Below are 15520 nucleotides of genomic sequence, written 5' to 3' on the forward strand. Positions count from 1 at the left end.
CTTAACACACCTGTTATTAACATGTTTTCGTGATTGGATCACAAGTGGTCAGCTCTAAGTACTAGCCTTCACACTTTGCATTTCAATGCGTCTCCAAATGCGTCTTTGAGGTCCGCTGATCGGCTGCTTGTTATCGTTCTTAAGTGTAGGAGGAGAACCAGGGGTGACTGCATCTTTTCGGCAGTGACCCCCAAATTGTGGAACGAACTTCCCCCAAGTTAGAATGTGGCCTCCACATTACCAACTTTTAAATCACAACATCAAAGTTAGTTTTATTCCTTGGCTTTTAACCGAGCACAAGAGTTTCTGTGTCGTTTCATTGTCTTCATTTCTGTAATTTTTATGTTTTATTTGTTCTCATTTCTGCTTTTTTAAATTCACCGTGTAGAACTTGGGTAAACTTTGTAGTATTAGAATATTAGAACATGAGAGAACACCAAAACATATAGAGCATCAATTGTCTTCTGTCCTGCTCCATTTAGGCATGCCATAAATTTCCTGTTTACACCAAAGCCCACAAGTGGGAGAGTCACACACGAGGGAAGAAGAACAGACGAACAGTGAATCATGTTCTGGGGGGATTTTTTCCCCTCACAAATTAAATACTGACTAATTAATCTACAGATAATTTTCTGGATTCATCTGTAGCTCTCAGAATAGTGCTAAAAAGAACAAAATCAATGTCACATGTAGCTCATGCTGCTTTCTTTAAAGGTCTTGTTATATTTAACAATAACTTAGCAATAAGTCCATAAACTATAGTCAGTTTAGAATCACAGAAGACAAAGGAAACATGACAATATCCATACTCTAGATGCTGGACAGTTGAATTTGGCCAATAATTGCTGACAGAAACAGATCCTGAGGACATTCAGCAGGTCAGTTGACCAAAACAATTGATAAGAAATGCATTCATGATGATCTTGTTTCCTGTATGAATAATAAAGCAGTAAACAACAGGCGACGTGGGCGGTCAGTACAAACGACATCTATCCTCAGGTCTGTGTGGCGCTCACACTGATAATAAAAGCAGAGATCATCACCTTGTGGACAACCTGCAGTACAGCACCTGGTAAGAGCCTGCTGGGAATAAAAAATGTGATATTATGTCCAACTACGGTTAATTAAAGACAAACCACCCATGTTCCAAAAACTTATTTTATTACCAACATGTAGCGTTCTTTTACAGACATAATAAAAACACAAATAGATCAGGTCTGGTTTATATTGACGAAAACTCTTTAAGCAGTCATATTTATCATACGCTTCACAAGGTAGCAAGTTGAACTGCAACAATATCGCTGACTGATACCTACAATGTTAACAAGGCATTGTAAGGACGAATATGAGTACAATCATTTGGATATTTGAAGTAACAGTAATTAGGTGAATAAACATTACCACATTAGTTTTCTCATGTAAATCCAGTAGTCGACAGAGGACATGTTCATGTAGCCACAGGCCGTCTGGAGTTAAAGACTTTGATCCCATTCTGCGTTGAAGATCGAGCATATTTGGTCAGAAGGGCTCCGGTGGTCTGTTTCTCTCCGCACAGGTCCCTGAGCATGGAGAGGAAGAAGGAATCATTACACAACATGACGTAAGACTTTAGTGATTTGTTCCTGCACTCGTGCCAAAAAGACAAATCCTGACCCTTTACTTTATGATATATATTTATATATGATGATCGGATGACACCTACTGTATGTATGGTGTGATGTCGTCTTCAGTCCATTTCTCTCGGAGTGTGAAGAGGTGGTTGAAGCGCTCCAACGTGTCCTCCGGGAGATCCTCCACCCGCAGCAGGCAGATGGTCTCTGGATAGGAAGTGCGGTCCACCAGGGCGACACTCTGGAGATTTACAACACTTTGATCAGTTTCTCAAGAGAATGAGCAGAGAGCAACAGCTAGGCTTCATAATGACTCAGTCTAGGTCAGATAGTGGGAATTGCAAACTAGCTTGAAAGAGAAAAAAACTGTGAGACTAAAGAGAAGACTGCAGAAATTTGAATGGATCCATGACATCTTGTAGAAGCTGTGTCACTCTACAATGTTTTGACTAAATACTGCAGTAGAGTTAAAAAATGAATCAATTATTCAACTGTTAGTTATCTGAAAACAAAGCTTCTAAAAACAAAAACACATGAAACTGGAGTTTGTTGGTTAAAGACTAAGATGGTGAAAATGAACTTGGGGCTCCCTGTTTTTTCTTGCCATCTTATGTATCTTTGAGGCAACTCATTTGACCTGAAACATAGACAAATTGAGCTATTTTATAACCAGATACAATATTATTTATAGCATAGCATCTGTGTGAGAAAGATTTGTTCCAGCTAGTTCCAAGCTAGTTTAAATCTAAGTTAGTTTAGTAAGTTTAAGTGTTGAAATTCATTAATGAATAACTTCTTCTCTTTAAAAGATTTTTAGGATTGGACTGAAATAAAATAATGAAGAAAACGTGTGTCTTTAAAGCACAACGTAGAAACAAAACTCCCCTCTTCTCCTCAGCCTGCAGTATGTAAGAGAGGTACACGCTACCTTCAGCTGGTCCAGCCTTGTGCTCATGCCGTCTGGGACGCTCTGCTGCCAGACTTCCTGAAACTCCCTCAGGTTGAACTTGACAGCGTTCTGCAGCAACAGCAGCGCGATGCCCTGACACACTTTATCCTCATGTAGCGCATAAAAGACTTTGTCTATAAAGAGGAGGGAAGACACTGCGATGTTAGAACACTATAGTTCTAAGTCTAATTCACAGATAACAATTTAACATCTATAAGTTGAGTATCCACAGATTGTTTTACGTTACCGTTTTCAGTGTAGCGCTTCCCATAGCAGTTCAAACAGTGCTCGATCATCTCTCTGTGACAGAGAGAAGAGAATCTGGCTCAGCATCTCTTATAAGACTCCCTTAGCCCTCAAAGTGATGCTCAGAAAGAGGCTCATTGGTTATGTACTTAAGGATTTTTTTGCTGCTATTTCAACTCAAGTCTAGACTGTCAATATTTTATTTTTCCTGTTGCATGCTCATACAGATCACAGATGGTAACTTACTTTGGTTCCAGTGGACCTAACTCTTCTAGACTGGTTTGAAGGGGAACCTTGCTGAAGGACCAGGACTCAGAATCCACCAGCTGAGTCACGTGACCGAGCAGCTTCATCTCGTAGTCAAAGTCCAGCACGCGCAAGTAACCTGGAAGACAGAAAATAGGCCCTCTCTCTGAACATCTGGTGGGTATCTGTTTTGTTTATTTATTTAGAGAGTATCAGCATCTTCCTGCGCTGTACGTCCCGGGAGAACAACATTGACAATAGTTTTTCATACACATGTGGTTAAAATGAAAAGCCAGTGTTTACCATCTATCTGACAGGCATTTATGGTCTCTAACTGGGTCTTTATCTCGTCTTCACTGGCCTGGATCCTTTCCAACAGATCCTGCATTGTGTACTGGTAACAGAGGAAAACAGGAAACCAGTAAAAAGTGTGAAACATTGAAACGTTCAAAAAGTAACAGTCAGCCCTTTACATCCAAAACGTAGAGGACATGTGCAGCTTGATTTACCCTGTCTTCTGTGTTCTCCTCCTGCCCCCCTAAAGCAGGTCCTTCATAAGGATTCTCCATCAACAGCTTCTTCAGTTTCTTCAGTTTAGGACGATGTTTGCGCAGCTCCCAGTAGCTGTTACAAAATCCCCAGATCTACAACAGAAGTAGGATATTGTTGGTGTGTTTGGCTCATAAATGCAATATGTACATGTGTACTCAGTAGGTTGTGTCTGTCCCTACCTGTGTGTGCGCTACATGAGAGCTGTCCTGACTGTTGGTCAGCTGGTCTGGAGTTCTGCACTCTGGCAGAAACAGCAGCAGGTTGGATGTGTCGGCTATTTTTAGATCATAAGTCTTGTCGCCACTGCAGAGAACTGCACGCTCTTCTTTATCCCCTCGAATCACAAGACTGGACAAGGAGAGAATAATTGTTAGATATAATTTATGAATATAATTTACATATATTTACATCCAACGTGATAATGTGCATTGCAGATTAGTTTGAATAAATAATTTTAACATATTTGTTGAAAAAGAAAAGAGAAAGGGGAGATTGTAGTTTGCAGATTATTTGCTTTTTACCATGTGTTAAATACAAGAATAACATTTTTTGGATATGTTTCAAGCATTTTGAAGATGTAACATGGTTCTGAAGTGAACCTGTGAAGAGTATTTCAATTATTTTTGACGTTTGATGAGAAAACTGTAATCTAAAGGTAAATCAACAATGAAAAGATCAGACAATGTGAGCAGAATAATACAATACGTTTAAAACGACGTTACCTTTGGCCAGCTTCTATGTGTTTGCACAGTGTGTCGTCCAGCTCCATCAGGCAGTAATCTGCGGATGAGACTGTTTCTCCAAAGGACAGACAGTGGATTGTTTTCTGTAGATCCTCCTCTTTCAGCTTGGCGATTTGCAGAGTGGCCTGAACCTCCTCTAAAGTCCTCATTCTGGGTCAGACGGAGAGTTCGATCGATAATGTGTTGATGAATAAACCCTCTTTGTACTCGACAAACAAACTGCCACAGACACCACGTTTGTAATGTATAAAAAACACAAAGTTATTGTAACTTCGCAGCACTGTTTAGTGCCTGTCAGATTTCCCCGCTCTCTTTTTGTCGTAGAGGAAGTGAGGTAATTTCTTGAGGTGCGACGACAAAATAGGACCGGGTTGAAAATGTTCCTTGGCAGCTGACCTATATAAATCATAGATAAATATTTTCAAAGGTTTTCTTTTAGCTGTAATAACATTTAACATGAGCGTAGATGCGAAATCACAGTGGCTATCGCTGCTTGAGCTCGATAAAGATAAAGCTGTAAGTAACATAGGAAGTGAAGTCACAAATTTTGTTTCAATCGAGATAAATAACTTAACGGACCGATATTCACGTTGGTTGGGGGTCAAATGTTTTGAGGATGTGCTAATAGTGTAGTCGAAATGTCAAGTTTCTCCAGATCTGCCCAGGTAACCATACGTATTTTACACTAGTTTATTTCATTTTTATCTCATAATTTGACCGTTATGTGCGCGTTGATTTGAATGTGTCTTCAGTCACAAATAGGCCGCTAGCTTGCTTTCGAGAGCTGCTAACAAACTAGCCAATGTGTGCGTAACGGGATTACATTTTTCATACTTTTAATTGAATTGGTTTGTTACCGATGTAGTCATTGGGCTGTCATACGCGTCATCCGGAATTTATTTAACACCTGGTGGCGTTAGATAATGATTCATGTCTTGTTTTCTCAGCCAATTCCTGTAAACTGTAATCACCAAGCATGTTTAGACGTTCACACTAAACAAGCACTTGTCTTCTCTAATGCTTGTATGGGTAGCCTAAAGAAAAACAAAACAATGCATGAACTCTTTACTTTTTTTGTTAATCTTACTTATTTCACATATGTTTTGTAAAGTGTGGTTGTATCAGCCTTAAAAGGCTGTTCATTTGTGCACTAAAGTAAACCAGCTTGCCATGTCACATTCTATAGGGTGTCATCAGAGGTCCATTAATATATGTAATATTCACTATATAATTCACAAAAAATCTGACCACTTCGAGGATGGGTTTAAATGATCCATATTTTATATTGTAATAAAACCATTATTGTTTTGGTATAAATGTGTACATATTGATGTTTTACTAAAGGAAATGCTTCAGAGCCTTCTGCAACCTTTTCGGAAACAAATTTTTTAAATCAATTGACACTTTTCTGTTTATGAAAATGTTCATGATAGTAATGGAAATGGTTTGCTTTTTATAAAAACACAACAATATTGGCTGTGATCTTTAAGCACCGAAAGCAAACAGCAAGACAGATCATTGCTTCATTAGTGTTTTCTGCCCTTCATATTTACTGATTGGGTGATTACAGGTTAATTCATGGACTGAGAAAAAAATAGGGCAGATTTATTACTGAAAATGGAGCTCGTAATATCCCAATTTGGTACACTTGATTGAACCCTTGTGTGACAATGAGGCAGCATGCACAACACCTCGACCCTGAAACTAAAGCTGCTAAATGGAATTCAGCCTTGTTAAATATTCCCCCAGTGCTTTATGGTAAAAGGTCTTCAGTAAACAGACGTGTTGTCTCTTTTGTTTCTCATACCTTTTAACATCTGATGGCCCCATGTGAGTAGGTTTATTTACCCAGTTGCTTTCTTTTCTTTATTTCAGCAATGGGCGACCTTCGCTCGGTCCTGGTTCCTGATCGATGCCAGGATGCAGCCTCCAGGGAAGATCGCAACCATGTGTTCTATTAGACTACAGGGAAAACACAAGCCTATCTACCATGCACTGAGTGAGTGTTATGCTATGTATTAACTACTGTGCATTTTTTAATGAAAGTAAAACCCATCCTTAGTTTGTGTTGTTGTTGCTGTGGCAGGGAACGGCCACATGATGGCACTAGAGGGAAATAATAATAATATAGTTGCTTCCTTGTGATGCTCTCGCAACACTTGCTTTAGCAAACTAGCTGCTGTGTCTGTACCTGTCTGTCTTTCTGTTAAATAGAGTTCTTTCATAATCTTTAACTTGGCAACAAACCTGAAAACAAACTTGAACATCTTTGCAGGTGACATTGGTGACCATGTTGTAGTAATAAACACCAGACAGATAGCTTTCTCTGGAAACAAATGGGAGCAGAAAGTCTACTCATCACACACAGGGTGAGTCCATTCTGTGTCATATTATACTCATCACTACATGTTGGTAGAGGGCTAATATAAAGCTTAATTCACACAACAACTTGACTTAACTTGTCTGTTTTTTCTGCAAAGGTATCCTGGTGGATTCAAACAAGTCACAGCTGCCCAGTTGCACCACAAAGACCCAAAAGCAGTAAGTGTGATCTCTTACTATTATCCTTTTTTTAGGTTATTATTTAGATAAAATACTAAAATGTCAGAGATGCTACTGCCACATACCCCACACACTGGATATTTATTACACTGCATGTATGATTTAACCCACATTCTTAGAGATTAGTCTCATTTCCATGTCAGCCATGCTCAGTGCAGAGTCGGTGTTGTGACATTCATCCCTTCCTTCACATGTGCTGCTCGTGCATATTAATGTGCAGTGCAGAAAGCAGGGATTAAGCAGAAACGGATTTGTGCCGGTGATGTCAGTTCAAGGAGAATTTGTTTTGGTCATGTTACATATTCATACATTCAGACACCCATCCTGTTACACACACACTAGTAACACATCACATTGAGAAGTTGATGTGACCGACATACTGTCCTTGGCAAATCATTTGCATCTGACATCTGTGTTTTAAAACATGGCAGCTTTGTCACAGGAGAGAGAAACAACAATTTGGGAGCTTTAAGGACGAGTCTGATGACAGTTTATATTCTTTGTTATTGTCAACAAGGCCCATGAACCAAACCAAAACCCACAGTGAATTAATTTAAGTAGTATTAAATGTATTGCCAAGGCCTCATCACAGCCTGTTCCTCTCTCTGCCTTTGAGCTCGGCAGAGAGGAACAGAGCTATTATTGTAGATTATAATATATTGTTTGTACATTGTTATTCAAAAATAATCTGAATAGTTGACATTTCTTCTTTAAAACTTTGACTTTATATCTCACAGTGGGCTCACAGCCTCCTTTTCTGACTCATATCCACTATCATGCAGCGTTTTAGTCTTACTTTGACCCTACATAAAAGTGTGGCCTTATGGCAGGGAGGCGGTCATTCTTAAACATTTGGACAAGAATCACAGTCAAGTATTCACATCGACTGTGCAGAGATCTATTTAACTAAATCATATTTAGTAACTGTTTATGGCTTCAGTTTAACATTTGACTCACCTTTCCTTCAGTCCTGTTCAGACGAGGCAGAGCAACACACACTGGGTGTTTAACGTTCGTGTTGAGTTCATCAAGTCAGATGTCATTTGCGGTTGAACAAAAGTATCAGGGCTGCTCCGAGTCATTTAACATGAAAGCAAAACGATTTGTTCTTTTTTCTAGTGGATTTAAAGTCAGTGTTTTACCTTCACTGGTTTCCAGTCCGTAGTTTACAAATCCCAGTGAGAAGTTCACATGTCTGTGGGCTCTTTGTTGATGCAGGCTTTAGTCCATCAGGCGATTACAGACGTGAGTCCTGATGGTTCATTAAAAATGAGGGCTGGAGGGTTTGGCGAGCGCCAGGGGACAAATGGAACTGAACAGATGAATGATTTGTCAGCACTGAGTGACTCTGTCCAACATCGCTCTCCAATGTCTCGGTCCAGTAACGCTCTCCAAGTCTAACATGTTTCTCACGTTGAGCAACAAAGTTTTGGAAGCAAATGTGGGAAAAATATGGACAAAAGTGTGTTTTTATAAGTACTTTTTTTAAGCAACAATGAGCACATTGTTTGTGTTAATGTTCTTCTTCTCACCAGATTGTGAAGTTAGCTGTTTACGGCATGCTGCCTCGGAATCTGCTACGACGCACCATGATGCAGCGGTTACACATCTTTCCTGATGATGTAAGTCCTGTTTCTCCCTCTGTCTTTTCTCAGAGTCTTCAGAAAGACACCCTTATGCTAATCACTGTATCATGCAGGTTAATGAAGGACATTGGAAAGAGGGCATATAATGAGAAGGGGTGCACTGATATGGTTTCGCAGATAATAATGAGCTCTATTTAGCGAGTTTCAGCTCATTGTTTTGGTTTGACAGCCCACCACATTACTGCTCAGTACCTTTTCTTAGCAGTAACCCAGATACCTATAACATTAAGCATACAACAGTCCAACTCTCTGTCAAATTTAGTGTGAATTGCTTCTTTAGTTTACACACATGTATCATGCAATTTTAGTAAACATATATCACACCAGTGCACAATCTTTCACCACAGGGCCAAACAAGTGCTAAATCACTCCCCCGTAGCACACTCACCATGACTGTGTCATCTATAAACTTAAAGTATGTCTTCAAGGATAGAAACTTCTGCAGTCATCTGTGTACAATATGTGAACACAGTGGAGCGTTAAGCTGCTAAACTGCTACATATTTCCCTCAGGAGTTGGTGGAGACGGAAAAACAGAGCTTAAAGAGAGAGAATATTGGACATGTACACGCCAATAACTCCAAATGAATGCTAATGTTGCTTCGAGTACTTGTACGTATGTGGCCTGAGTGATCTGAATGCGTCCCCAATCCGTCCTGGGTGTGTTCACACCTGTAGTTAAGGCTGTGCACTTGAAAACCATATGATAATACCAAATGTGAACAGGGTCGTAAATAAGCAGCTGAAGTATCAAGGACGTGCTTTGCGTTTTCTGCACTGTGAAGACAATAAAACGCTGCAGCTCTAGACAAAGTGGCAAAAAAAAATCAATTCATATTTCTCTGATCCCATTGTAACATTAAAACACTAATATGTCTCCATTTACTCTTAATTCAAAGGATAAAAGTTGCATTGAGTCTTACAGAGCAGTGAATTCTGGTTAATGTAGTTCACTGACAACCGTCCAGGCATTTTGCTGCCTCGAGTTGTGATAGTTTTAAATGATGTTGGCGAGAATCATGAGCGTCACACATCACAGCTTCTGAAATGAATTGAAACAAAAAAGTACTTGACAGGCGGCTAATTAACCTGGGCATCCTGCCCAAATATTAACTGGCTGTCATTTGTATCCGTGCGAGGGAGCACTATCATTAACTGTGGGAACGTGGCACAAAGGAAGAACATCCGATCTTTGAGTTTTCACTTGTAATGTGATACATGAGGTATTATGTGTCTGAATTTAGAAGTGAGGGAAAGCAGATACCGTCTTTTATTTTGGTTGTGACTTGTGGATGCTTCAGTGTTGGTCCATGATTACAAGCAGACGGGCTTCATGAGCCTTGTAAATGTCTGCAGTCCCATCTGTAAGTCAAAGCAGAGTATTTTGGAAGGTTTGGTGTTTCTTGATCTCTAAGGGTGCATTCACACCAAGTCCATTTGTTTGGTCTGAATCAAAGACCAAATTGTTACAATTGCCTCGAGTTTGTTTTGTGTTCACACGGCAGCTTTTACCAGCGGACCAAAAGTTTTGATGCGCGGGGAAACTGCTCTCTGATTGGTCAGAATTTCCACGTGTCAGAGATTTTTTTACTTTTAACCGACATTGTTCCAAAGTTCAAATCTCCTTTAGTTTTTCACTGAACAGTTTGAACATCTCCCTGTTCTCGTGCATTTCCACAAGCATTTGTGAAACTGTTTGGTCAGCCCATATTTCTATTTCCTTGTGCGCCCCCACGTCTGTCCTCTACTCATCTCGCTGCGTGTCTCTGCAAATGTCTGCACCTGTAAACACTACGATGCAGTTTTATGGTTTGTTTCCTGTATTTGGTCCTGCTTTAGGTCCGTTTACGTTCTCACCAGAATCAAACCGGACCGTGGTTAGTTTGGAAATAGACCGAGACCCGTCTTTTCTAATGATCCGGTTGTTTGGTCCGCATTAGAGTTTCATTCCACTGTTCACACCACCTAAACGAACCGCACTGAGGGGACAAACGCTCCAGGGTTCGGTTCCATCGGACTAAACAAGGCTGGTGTGAACCCGCCCCGAGTCTGAACTTTCGTGCCTGCTGCTTAAATAAATCTGGAGGCACACCTATGTGTGATAAATATTAATGAGAATGACTGTCAGCGGCAGAGTGATGGACCTAAAGCTCCCTTCAATCTGAGGAGAAAATCTTTAATGGCTGCTTCTTTTTTCCCTCCTCCTTATGATACCTCCTTCAAAAAAATGTCTCTCCTTGAATTTATCCTGCTTTCTTTTTTTTTTTTTTAAATTCCGACATCTTGTGATCACCGCTAAATAGGAGCTGCCAGACGACATCCTGGCCAACCTGACGGAGGAGCTCCCTCAGCCAAGAGAAATCCCCAGAAAGCTCAGCGAGTACACCCAGGAGGAGATCGACGCCTTCCCCAGACTGTGGACACCGTAAGTACAAACACATGCAGCCTGTTCTCAGATACACAAGCCAACGTCTGTGCACACACTGGTGTACATATAGAGGTGTCTCTAAATATAAAGGCAAGTACTGACAGGAGATGAATGTTATATCTACTGTATAACTCACTTTCTAAGTTTCACTCTCCCTTTCAAAGACATTTGTGTCTTTTTGTGTAAAACAGTCCTGGAGGGGAAATGAATGAAGTTAAACCTCACTGTCGCTGAACTTTTCCCGGCTTCTAAGCTTTACTAAATCACCACGATCATTGGAAAGACACGAGTAATCCACAACAGGGTCCTTTTGGGCCAATCAGTGCACATATAAAATACGACCACCTCTGATCACTGCTGTTAACCTGCTTTTAAGTGATTCACTTTTCAGTGTGTGTGTGGTTCAGCTGCTACAAGGTGACATAATAAATGTCCTGCAGAGGAAATATACACAAACTCGCCCTCACTGCTCAGCACTTCTTGTATTCAGTTGACTGAACTAAGTAGAAAATGACACATTTTAATGTTTATGCTAATGCTCGCCCCCGACTTCTCCCTTCAAATGGCTTTTTTAATTACCTGACAAACTTTTAAAAAGTCCCTGACTCGGGGTAAATCTCCTCGGCTTTATGTCCTTTGATGACCTTTGAATCGTAGCGAGTTATACCCACACGTGCACAAACACACTGACAGTCGTGTTTATGTATCCTGTACTAATGAAGAGCAGCCAGAAGGGGGCGATGTTGATCTGAGCACTGTCTGACTTTGTGTTTGTTTTACAGTAGTCGTCATACAGTAGCAGGAAGTGATCTTGATTTGTTTCAAATATTGGAGTTATATCTATATAAACAAATTATTTCAAACACCAAAAAGACCATAGAGAACATACTGAAAGCTAAGTCTGTGTATTTTTTATTCAAAAGGAAGACAGGCTAATAATCCATAGCAGATGGTGAAGAACAACGTGGTGAATTTGACTTTAGAGGAGCGGCACAGTGGGTGGCGTGTCACTGACTGTTAACCAGCAGAGCACAATCTTTATGTTAATGAGCATGTGGGATTAAACGCTCATATTTTGCTGCTCGCTCCTTTCCAGCAGTGAGCAGGGCGCCCGATTTTCCACAGTCCTGCGTTCTTTTCACGGTCTCACTAAGCAGCATTGTACGCATGAATAGATCCATTAGGAAAGCTCGCCAGAAGCCTGCTTTTGAGGCCAGTTTGACTCTTTCCTGACACACGCAGGAACAAATAAAACGCAACATTTTTCATTGTAACTACAAACATGTGTGGCTGTGGTACGAACGATTGCCAACCAAAAGCTGTCAGTAAGTTCGATGATGTACAGACAGTGAGGAGCAGCCGCTCGATCCACGAGGACAGACTCTTGATTTGACATTTATTTACTGTTCATAAAGTTTTGGTGGCTGTTTCGCTCTGATGACTACGTGCTCGAGTGTCCTGTGAGCTTCCCTGAGAAGCTTCATAAATAAAGGCCATTGCACATTATGCTAATATCAAACATAACACTGAAGACCACTGCAATTTAACAGGCCATATAACAGACCTCTCAGCGTGTCCTCTGTCGATGTGCGTTCTCTCTCTGACTGTTCGGGACATCCAAGGTTTCTCAGTGGGGCACCAGAGAGCATCTGTTATTCGGCATAATCATATTCATGGCTTTTTGAGTAAAGTCTTTCCCGGCTGAAGATTAGACTGACACTGTGACCCGCGGTTTGCCGTCATGATAGTGTCGTCCTGTTGCATTTCCCCCCGGCCTCACCTGCAGTAAACATCCTCCTGACAGGTTAACCGAGAGCACTCTCTCTTCCAGCTGCTCAGCGCTACACTCAGCTTCCATCAGTCCCTCCAGCCATGCGTCCTCTAGCTGTTTATCCAGGTCAGGTTCACTCCTCTTCATCCCCAGGAGCAGAAGCTCAACAAGCGAGTGCACCGAACGTCTTTATTGTGACCGTTGTTGTTGTCGCGTTCCTGATGTTAGTACACTTTGACTCTCCAGGTTGTGAATGCTTCTATTTCGCACAGTTAATAACACAGTTCACAGGACGACTGTAAAAACAGATTCCTACAACCTTTGTGTGTTTGCCTTCTTTCTAATGGCCAGCAGGGGGCGACTCCACTGAAAAAGAAGTCATTGTTTTATGTCTTTAAAAAACATCTGTTTATTTCTTAACTTAGTAAACATTTTCCTCATGAGTTTATGTTCTCAATTGCTAGTTAGAAGTCTTCTTCAGTACAACATGATGTTTATTTTGTAAAAAATGGTCCAATTCAAAGTGAAAAAGACCGAATACTTTGGATGATGCCTGTAAAAACACATTGACCTGAAAAAGGTGTTCAGTGTTGGGTTGAACTAAAATACACTAAGGAGTATAAAGTTGAGTTTTTTAGTACATTTAATTTAAAGCCTGTTTTTCCTCAAACTTAAATGATCATCCCAAGTAATATGATGCTTGCTATATTACAATGGATGCTATACTTACTCTGCAAACAAGCTAGCATTAGCTCATCTCCAGCTACACCCTCCTGTCCAAATGTGGTCTCTTCTCCCCCCAAAAAACCATGACGGCAAACTAATGAATCAGTGGTGACATCAGTAAACAATTCATGGGTGGACAGAGTGTTCAAAAGATATGTCAACATTTGTACCATTTATCAACTTTTAAAACAGTCACACCAAATAACCAAAACACCACTTTCTAACATCCAGAGGTATCCAGTCAGGCAGGTATTTTAGCTGTAGTTTGTCCAGGTTTTGAGAGAACAACCTCTGAAACATCTTCATCCACCTCAAACAGAGGTGAACGGGGGCCTGTTTGTACTCGTTTGAAAGTTAGATTGAAGAAAGGTTAATTCTAACCGTTTCAAACTACCCTGAAAAATCCAAATTCAAAGCTGTGAAGTGTTTTCTACTGAAATCTCTTTATATTGAAGAAATAGTCAAGATTAAAACAATGGAAATGATCTGTGGATGTGATGTTTGAAAATATAATTTTTCAAAGCTTTGAAGCAACTGAAACATAATCACCTCCTTAATATATTAACGGCAACACAAATCTGACAATCTAAAAACCTGTGCAGAAAAATGATGTGGCCTAAACCCTCCAAATGCTCCTTAAAAAGCATTTAAGTACACGCCGCACACCGCTGATGTGAATATATAAATTACAAACTGAATGTACACAGAGGGCCGTGAGCCAACAACACTTTCTCATTCAGTTTCCGTCCCCTGTGTTTGCGCCTTGTTCAGACGTGTTCAGCGTGTCTGTATTGCGTTCAGCGCTGCTGTCAGAGCGCGTGTTCACACGGTGATAAATGAGCCACTTCTTATTGTTTACTGGTCCAATCTCCACAGCCAATCAGTGCGTGAGCTCAGGCCTGTCGCTGTGTGGTCGTCAAGGTCAAGCTAATCCTGGTTTATTTAAGAGATGGGCCTTAGCTTAGTTAATATTCACTCCTACTCGTATTCATTTTACTCATCAAATATATATGTGTGTGTGTGTGTGTGTGTGTGTGTGTGTGTGTGTGTGTGTGTGTCAGGAGAGAAGGGACTGAGGTCATCCAGGGCGACTCAATCGTTGCCCTTTATTAAACACATAGTTAATATTCTTTCAGAAAACCTTGGAGCAGAGGCGGAAGATTATTGGATATGTGGCCCCCTCCTCTCCACACACACACACGCACACACACACACACTTTACTCAGAGTGCTCGGACAGAAAATCAACAAACATACTGCTGTAGTTGATAGCAGAGCTATTACTATTGATAACATTTTTGTACTCTCTATCACAGCCAGTACAGCGTGCCTGATAATATCAGTCTGCTGCAATCTCTGCCTCAAATTAAAGGGGAGAAAACACAGAACGAGGATGCCGTGTCTGAAAGGGAAAGAAACACAGATAGGATCTTCCTGGTTTCTCATCTGTCACTTTCTCTCCATGTTTTTCCTCGTAATCGGTTCTTTTTACATCCTCCCCATACTAATGTGCTGTCTTGTGTTTCCTCCACAGGCCTGAAGACTACAAGATGAAATAAATTAAGGCGGCTCAACGTGACCAAAGCTGAAGGGGAACAATGAGTCCTCCATGTTTATTCCGATACTTGACGTTGTGAAAATCAGAGGCCTGTTATAGGATTAAAACACACATCAGATTTTCTGTTGGAATGAAAGTTTACACTAAAAAGTTTTGTGCAGCACTGGCATCAAAGTTGGCTGAACTAAGTGTACTGGTTCTGTTATAACCCAGCTGCAAATATCACAAACTTTCTGCTACTATTTCCATAATATACCTCTGCGTCAGCCGCGTTACCCCTGACAACAGACCTGAATTATCCAGCAGCAGACTGAGATGTCACTGTGAGCACAGAAAATCTGATTTTGTTGTTGTTTCTGATCATACAAGCATGAAATGATCCGATCAGGCTCATTAAGAAGGACTTCTGTGACAGCTGACTGTCGTTGAAGGTTTGTGGGTTCACAGAAAAAACATGTTAACGTTGGTCAAAGAGTTTCTCCTCC

The 15520-nt window shown here is 40.7% G+C and overlaps 2 protein-coding genes across 2 annotated transcripts; one reads left to right on the forward strand and one right to left on the reverse strand.

The window, feature by feature from the left end:
• Positions 1-1216: 1216 nt before the first annotated feature.
• Positions 1217-4595, reverse strand: dscc1 (DNA replication and sister chromatid cohesion 1). Its single transcript, XM_069656984.1, has 9 exons — positions 4326-4595; positions 3783-3951; positions 3561-3695; positions 3355-3445; positions 3052-3190; positions 2807-2859; positions 2539-2693; positions 1703-1851; positions 1217-1559 (listed from the first exon to the last, which is right to left on the reverse strand). The coding sequence occupies exons 1-9, from the start codon at positions 4493-4495 to the stop codon at positions 1448-1450; spliced, it is 1173 nt and encodes a 390-aa protein (XP_069513085.1). The 5' UTR covers positions 4496-4595; the 3' UTR covers positions 1217-1447.
• A 326-nt stretch (positions 4596-4921) lies between these two features.
• mrpl13 (mitochondrial ribosomal protein L13) lies at positions 4922-15079 on the forward strand. Its single transcript, XM_069656730.1, has 7 exons — positions 4922-5011; positions 6222-6345; positions 6622-6715; positions 6827-6887; positions 8444-8530; positions 10857-10978; positions 15012-15079. Exons 1-7 carry the CDS (start codon positions 4985-4987, stop codon positions 15034-15036), a joined length of 540 nt encoding a protein of 179 aa, XP_069512831.1. The 5' UTR covers positions 4922-4984; the 3' UTR covers positions 15037-15079.
• Positions 15080-15520: the final 441 nt, after the last annotated feature.

This window comes from Semicossyphus pulcher, unplaced genomic scaffold (assembly GCF_022749685.1).
Source record: "Semicossyphus pulcher isolate SPU_LCO1_2020_fin unplaced genomic scaffold, fSemPul1.0.p SCAF_9, whole genome shotgun sequence".
NCBI classification, from domain to species: domain Eukaryota; kingdom Metazoa; phylum Chordata; class Actinopteri; order Labriformes; family Labridae; genus Semicossyphus; species Semicossyphus pulcher.

Coding starts and splice junctions, on each gene's coding strand:
- mrpl13 (XM_069656730.1), top strand. CDS start 4,985: ATGTCAAGTTTCTCCAGATCTGCCCAG. Junction 6,346..6,621: donor GCCTATCTACCATGCACTGA/GTGAGTGTTATG, acceptor ACATCTTTGCAG/GTGACATTGGTGACCATGTT. Junction 8,531..10,856: donor TACACATCTTTCCTGATGAT/GTAAGTCCTGTT, acceptor ACCGCTAAATAG/GAGCTGCCAGACGACATCCT.
- dscc1 (XM_069656984.1), bottom strand. CDS start 4,495: ATGAGGACTTTAGAGGAGGTTCAGGCCACTCTGCAAATCGCCAAGCTG. Junction 3,446..3,560: donor AGGAGAACACAGAAGACAGG/GTAAATCAAGCT, acceptor CTCTGTTACCAG/TACACAATGCAGGATCTGTT. Junction 2,694..2,806: donor GAAGCGCTACACTGAAAACG/GTAACGTAAAAC, acceptor TCCTCTTTATAG/ACAAAGTCTTTTATGCGCTA.